The 7,694-nt window shown below is 33.1% G+C and overlaps 1 protein-coding gene across 1 annotated transcript in view; it reads left to right on the forward strand.

The window, feature by feature from the left end:
• The first annotated feature begins 6,386 nt into the window (after positions 1-6,386).
• Positions 6,387-7,694, forward strand: part of GFRAL (GDNF family receptor alpha like) — a 105,946-nt gene continuing 104,638 nt past the window's right edge. Inside the window, exon 1 of the mRNA XM_006893156.1 lies at positions 6,387-6,402. Coding sequence (XP_006893218.1) covers positions 6,387-6,402 — 16 coding nt within the window. The remainder of the gene's footprint in view (positions 6,403-7,694) is intronic.

Below are 7,694 nucleotides of genomic sequence, written 5' to 3' on the forward strand. Positions count from 1 at the left end.
TATCATTATGTGAACAATGTGATGCTGTAAAATAAATACTTTGGATTCTTTCAAGCTCATGTGAATGATGCACACACTGATTTGGTCCCACTTTCTTGGTCTCCTTGAAGCACATAACTCTGATTTCTATATTTCTTCACTGAACCACTCTAAATGGCCACAACTTACACCTTATTATCACCTAGAAATTAAATTCTCTATCAAAACATAAACTATTGTGGGCTATGCCAAGCTAAACATGTCATGTTCATCATTTTCACTCACTCTTTGTTTTCATGTTAGGAGAGAGTGTGATTGCAACCATGTTCTTATTATTTTTTTAAAGTTTATTCTGCCCTAAAATTACTTTCCATCAAAAAAAAAAGTAAGATCATCTCAGTTCACTCATTTTTGTTGTTAAGTGTTACTGAGTCAACTTAAGTATATAATGACCCCATAAAACAAAGCAGAACAGCTTCGTAATGTTTTCCTGGCTGTAATCTTTATAGAAAAAGAATTCTTGGTTTTCTCCAGGTAGAGGTGTTAGGTGGATTCAGATCATCATCCTATTGGTTAACATCAAATACTTAACTGCTTCTTCACTACCATTGCTTCTTCAGTCATTGTTGTTGTTATTCTTGCTATGTGTCATCAACTCAGAACGACCCTATGAACAAAAGTCTTGAACACATATAACTTAAAGAGTTTCTCCAAGTTCATAGAGTTTCGGGAGGCAAGCTGCTTTGGAAGTGGATGCCACTCCTGCTTCCAAGCTTGTTTTAATTTGAGAGCTCCATCAAACATTATCCAACATGTTGTTTGTTGTTCCTGGTTGTCATCAAGTCAAGCATGACTCATAGCAACCCTATGAATCAAAGGTCCAAAGCCTTTCTATAACTATTGTCATTTTTCCAGGTTCACAGAGTTTCCAGAGGCATGTGCTTTAGGAGGTGGATGCCACTCCTGCTTCTAGACTTATCTTAAATTGGTAGCTCCACCAAATATTGCCCACCAGAGGCAGCCATTATGGCATTTGGCCCCCTATGGCACAAGGTTCAGCTTGATTCCAGTTTTGTTCTAAAAAGAATTTCATTATTTAAAAAATGCTTTTAAAGACTATATTCCATGTTGTTAGCTTCAGATTAACTCCAATCCCTTCTGTCTTGTATTAAATGTGGTTGACGCTGATCTGCTCACTCAAACCACAACTTGATGCTAAATTACATTTCCCTTGAGACGGAAAAGTGAATGTTGAAAAGCTACTAGATTGGAAAACAAACACCATATTATGTATATTAAGTGACTAATTTAATTTCTATTAAAATGAAGCATAAAATAAAAAAAAAGACTATATGTGCATATATACACATGACTTGATCTTTCAAAGTCAGTGTAACCTTTATATCTTCATAACTTCTTTAATTATGTGTATTTAAGAGATGGCAAAGATATTATTGTTAAACTAAGGAAATCATAAGGCTTGATAGGTGAAAAGTCAAGACAATTCTAAGGATTTGATAAAAGATATGCAAATTTCATAATAGAAACAAATGGACTTTTTCTTTCAAATTGACATTTCTGAAGGAAAGATTAAAATTAGAATTTATTGTCTTCTTCACACTGAATTGCTAATATCATTCAATGTACTTTGGTAAAAATTTATAATTCTTTAATAAATAAGCACGTAAGTGTTTTTTCATCTTAATATATAATCCTTCAATAAAGAACATATGTATATTACTTAGTAAATCTGTTCTCTTAAATATTTTGGAAATATTTTTTCAGTATAATTGTTTTCCTTTCAAGTATTTAAACTTTTATTCTGAAAAGGCACCCACAATAGACAGACTAATGATACAACTAAAAGCAAAGAATGATTCAATGCTTTTAAAAGTAAATAACTGACTAGTTTTATGATGCTATATAATTACTTTGTTAACCAATCACTATTGGCAGCATAATTTCCATTTGTCAATCTCTGTAATAAGCTCTATAAATGCACATAATATTTATAGAATCTATGGTAATAATACACTCATTTTATAGAAGCATGAGTAAGATTTTTATACGTTAAATCATTTCTCTATATCTCTAAAGAAAACCAGGATGAGAATGTTAGTCTGTTAGAATTTAGAATCTATTATTTTTCCATTATGCATTCTTAAAGTAAAATTATGCATTCATAAAGCAAACTGTAATAATGCTTCTCTTGTACCTACCACAAACATGAAAAATGTACAATAATTAGGATGAGTGAGTTAAGGTTAAGAAAAATGAGAATGATCCAATGTGAAAAACAATGTCTATAAACTTTGTAAGTGGACTAGTATAAAATAAACATTTTATATAAAAAATTATACTAATTGAATAAATAAAAACCTTATGTTGTAGCTATAAACACATAACTCCTCTTTCCCATATCTAGTTTGTTGAATATCGACACCTATTTTATCTTAATTTCTTGCTAAATCAGCAATTTATATTCTCCAGCATTAATTACGGAAAGGTACTAGGATGATTTAAAAATAGAACTATCATAACATGTAGAAGCAGATTATGTGACACGTACTTTTGAAAGGAAGAACAGAATCAAAACAAAGCATGTTTGTTTTCTGAGGTAAATTACATCCTTCATTGGGGTGAAGAGGAAGAGCTGTCAGGTGATGAACACAGAAGTGGATGATTGCTTTCTCAATGGGACAAAGAATGTCTCTTATCAGTGAATGAAGTCATCTCTTTTTTCTTTTAACACCTCAATTGTGTTTGGAGTGGTTAAGGAAGTCTAAACAGAGTGACTTAATTTATAAGCATACTGGAGTTTGTGCCATATATATGTAATTGGACTTGTTTGGAAAGGTAAGAAGCATCATGTCAAATCTAGACGAACTTGAATTTCTATTTTCCCATTGCTTTGAATGACATGAGTTCCCTAATGGGACTAATTCATAATGTAGAAACACCATAAATTCCAGATTCTAGGTAGACATGCAGTTGTGTTTGGGAAGTTTCTACACAGCTGAGTATGCTGGTCTGAAAACAACACTAAATGTTCAGAGTATATATCATTTCCCTCAGTATTTTGCTTCTGGCCTTTCTTGGAAATATAATATCCGACATCAGCGCACACAGAAGATAGTAATTGAATTTGGATAAAATTAGGAAAGTTCACAGCTCAAAAAGGATTAGAGAGGAAGTGGTGACATAGAAAGCTGACTTGAATCAGTAATGTTTTTAGGAAGCCAGACCAGAGGCTGAAGTTCCATTCTGGACAGATACTGCCAGGAAGGTGGTGGGAGTGAGTAAAGCTCCCATTCTTTCAGGTGAACAGACTCCAGTTACCCAATATGATATTCGTCATTTTACTGTGTAAGTAAACTGTACTTCTGGTTTATCTGAATTAATAATATAGTTATTTGTAAACCAACACTAGCCCATGAAATTCAATGTTAATAAGCTAGCACTTGTAGCAATTAAGAATATATTTTAAAATTGCTTTTTACTGTCTAAAAATGTTAACCTTCTTTTATTTATTTGCTTCAAATTCTATGGAAAACATGTACAATCAGCAAAGTATGATAATCATTCAAGTTGTTTCTATTTCCTTGTATAAAATAATCTAATTATTTATTATATATTCCTATATTGGCTAATGTCTTTTGAAAAGAAAACTTTCCCATAACTTTTTACAAGTTATAAGATGTTAAATTTCCAACAATTATCTGTTTTCACAGATTTATAAGTTAATTTAGATGGCTTTAAAATAAAGTAGATTAATTTAAGCCATTCTATGCCTTTGTTCAAAGAATTAATACTTACTAAGAAAATGTTTAGTAGAGGAAAGGAATTCAACAGTACGTCTGATATCTGATGCTCCATATTTTGAGCTATTACTGTCACCTGGTGAAAAAGTGTAGGCTTATTCCTTTTAAAGCAAGTTCTATGAATATATTGTAAAGAGCTAGGGAAATACATTATTTGCATTTAAAGTAGAGTCTTTAAATATACTTTTCTGGGTATGTTATTATTAAAGATTCTTTATCTTTTTTAGCATTAAGGAAAACCTATATAAGCTCAGGAAAGGGATATTCGTAATGATAGAAGACTATTAATAATGTACTGATTAAAAATAAAGGCACACTATTTTCTAGTTAATCTAAATTTATAAATATTGATGAACATAAAGGCACAATTGTGGTCATGAAAACAAGGATATTATTTCAAAGTGTTGTCTAAAAATAGAAAGCAGATATAAATCAAGCCAAAGAAAAGCATGTCAAGAAGAAAGGGACTCTTTTTATCTAGTTTCAATTTCCTTTGATTTACATAGTACTTCTTTCAAGTTCCAAAACGGTGTTTCTCAGATATATGTAATATATTTTTACTTCTATATTTTATGATAAAGTAAAATCTTGGCTATTTTTAGCTTTTATAGATTAAGTAGGAACATAACTTCATTAAAGACCCAAATGAAAAGCCTTAAGTTTTCATCTTTTACTTGTAACGTAGACTAGATAAATGGAGGTAATTTCCACAAGTGTTATGACCAGAATAATATTGTTTAATAAGTTTCTAGTATTTTCCTCAGTGCTTTCTTTAGAATATTTATTCAATATAATCTAAGTAGGTACCACTCTTGGGAACAGTCGTGACCAATGACAAACAGAGATATTTTAAAATCTTGGAGCATTTAATACACTAATTAGTATTATATATCTTTATGAGCTATGTATAATATGCAACATATTTCATATTATTTATTTTTAAGTAGAATTTGTTTTTCCAAAAAGAATATTTGAAAAAAATTCTAGATTCAGTCAATACCCTACTTCTGTGGAGTTGATCCTAATGCATACTGACCTTGGAAGACGGAATAAACCTGCCTTATTAGATTTCTAAATTACAACCCTAGATAAAGGCAGACTGATATATATTTCTCCCATAGATTTAAAAAAAGGATGACAAATTATTCTCAGCAGTGAATTAGTAAATTTTGGAAAACTTAGGTTTTACCTTTAGGTTTTGGTGTAAAAGAGTTGAAATAATTTTCTTATTCATTATTTCAGTTGGGTAGAAAGCATAAAAAATAGAGTAAAATAAACAACTAACAATATTTTTCAATAAAAAATGCAAAATATCAAATAGAAGTACCAAAGATTTAGGAAAAATATTAGGTAAAATCCATACACAATGACATACCCAGCAGCACATGCCTGTAAGTTCCCTGAAGGAGCATCTGAACAATGTTTTCCTCCCTCGGACAGTTATATCACAAATAGACAGCTTTAACAAATAGAAATTTATTTTCTCTCTTTAGAGAGGCCAGCAGTTCCAATCCTGGGCACTGGCTCAAGAAAGCTTTTCTTTCTCAGTGCGCCTAAGGAAAGGTCCTTGTATCTGTCCCTCAGTTTCTCAGTGATCTTGCTTCATGTCCTCTGTTGTCTGCCTTTTGTGCTACTGTGAATCTATGCTTAGTCAAATATGTAATTGGTTTAAGATAGATCTTTACTTCCATGATCTCATTAACAGACCGTAGAGCACCGTGTTCTCAAGTGGGATTACATTCCCTGATATGTACCATCTAATCCACTATGATTCATAGCCACCCCATGCACAATATATCTGACTTTTGCCCTATCCTGCACCATCCTCACAATCTCTGAAATGCTCCAGCCCATTGTTACAGTCACTATGTCTATCCATCTTGTTGAAGGTTTTTTTCTCTTTCACTAACAAGCCTACATTTCCCAGTATGATGTCTACATCTCCCAGTATGATATCCTTTTCCAAGGACTGGCCCCTTCTGACAAAATGTCCAAAGTATGTGAGGCAAAGGTTTATTATCCTTGCTAGCTGTACTTTCTCCAAGACAAAGTTTTGTTTTCTTTGTTCTTCTAGCAGTTTATTGGATAATCAGCTCCCTTCTCTGACACCACAATTCAAAGCCTTCAGGCCTTTTGTCATCCTTATTCATTGTCCTACTTTAATTCATAAGAAGTAACAACACTTACAACTTATATTTTTGGAGAACAAAATTCCATTTATAACAAGATGTAATTGTTAATAAGAATTAAAATGCAAGTTCCTTTCTCTTAAACATAAATTGAGTTTGACATTAAACCCTGATTTCACAACTTTGTCAGACTAGCCTCATCCAAGTAAACCTGGGTAGTTTAAAAGTGGCTTTTGATATTTTTTCTCTAGGCTTGCCCATCTAGAATCTAAGCAAGCTAAATAGATGAGGTTGTCATTGAGCAGATGGAGAAATAGAAAGCTGATATGTCAACTTCTACTTGAGCCTTCAAAGAGAAAACTAGACATAGACGTATCCAGGGGCCAAATCTCTAAATAAAGGCTGAACATTAAAGAGCGCAGAGTCCAATAAATTGTCTTAGAATTTCTTTAGGACAATGGGTTCAGAGAAAGGTAAGAGATAAGAAAAAATTTCAAAGCTTTATATAAAGAAAATAACTGTATATTACTAAAAGTGATTTATAATATTCTCATTTATTATTCCAAATTCATAACTTTGCCTCTGATCAAGTCATGGATCTCTTAATTATAATTCATCTTTATTGTCTCAATAACGCAATTATGATTTCCAAGGTTTTTTTATGGTTTGTTTAGCTAGTGTCAATTTGTGTAGCTTATATAAGATGCTAAATTAGCATTGCTAATTTCCTAATTAATGCTAAATCTTTTTCTCTTCCCCCCCATGATGTTGTTGTTGTTGATTGCCTTTGAGTTGAGCACGACTCATAGTGACCCTATGAACAAAAGGCCTGAAGCCCCATTACAACTATTGATATTTAGCAAAGTTCATAGAGTATAAAGATGCATGTTATTTAGGAAGTGGAAGCCACTCCTGCTTCCAAAACTGTTGTAGTATTTTATTGTTGTTATGTGCGATTGAGTTGCCTTTGATATATAGCAATTCTATGTACAGCAGCTCTGAACCCTGCCCTGTCTTGAGACAGTCTCACTTATTCTGACACACCAATTCTCATTGCCCCAGTTACTGTATCAATACATCTCATCTGGGGTCTCTCTCTCTCTGTGCTGTGCATCCATCCTTCTGAGCATAATGTCCTTCGCTAAGGACCAATCTCTCTTGGCCTTGTGCCCAAAGTATGTGAGGCAGAGCTTCAAAATCCTAGTCTCCAAGGAGAAACTTGGTTTCACCCTCTTCGATACAGGCCTATTTGTTTTGTTGGCAGTCCAAGGTATGTTCAAGACTCCTTCCTCTCCAGCACCACAACTCTAGGGCATCTATTCTCCTGTCATCCTTAGTCATTGTCTAACTCTTTGTAGTATAACAAATAATTGAAAAGAACATGACCTGGATTATGAGAACCTTTGTATCTGGACTGATATCGTTGCTCTCCAGGACTCTGCAGAGGTCCATGACAGCAGATTTTCCCAATGCAATTCATTCTTTTGATTTTTTGACTGCTGGCATTAAGAGTGTTGATTGTGGATCCAAGCAAGGTAACAATCTCAATCTCTTTTCCATCTATTATGGTGCTGCCTATTGGCCCAGAGGTGAGAATCTTTGTCTCCTTGATATTGATCTTTAATCCATATTGAAGACAACAGTCTTTGACCTTCTGCAGCAAGTGCTTCAGGTTTTCTTCAGTTTCAGCAAGTAAAGTTGTATCATCTGCGTATTGTAGGTTGTTCATGAGTCTCCTTCCAATCTTGATGCTATACTCCTCCTC

This window comes from Elephantulus edwardii, unplaced genomic scaffold (genome assembly GCF_000299155.1).
Source record: "Elephantulus edwardii isolate Elephantulus edwardi_28Jun2011 unplaced genomic scaffold, EleEdw1.0 scaffold00124, whole genome shotgun sequence".
In the NCBI taxonomy this organism is placed as follows: Eukaryota; Metazoa; Chordata; class Mammalia; order Macroscelidea; family Macroscelididae; genus Elephantulus; species Elephantulus edwardii.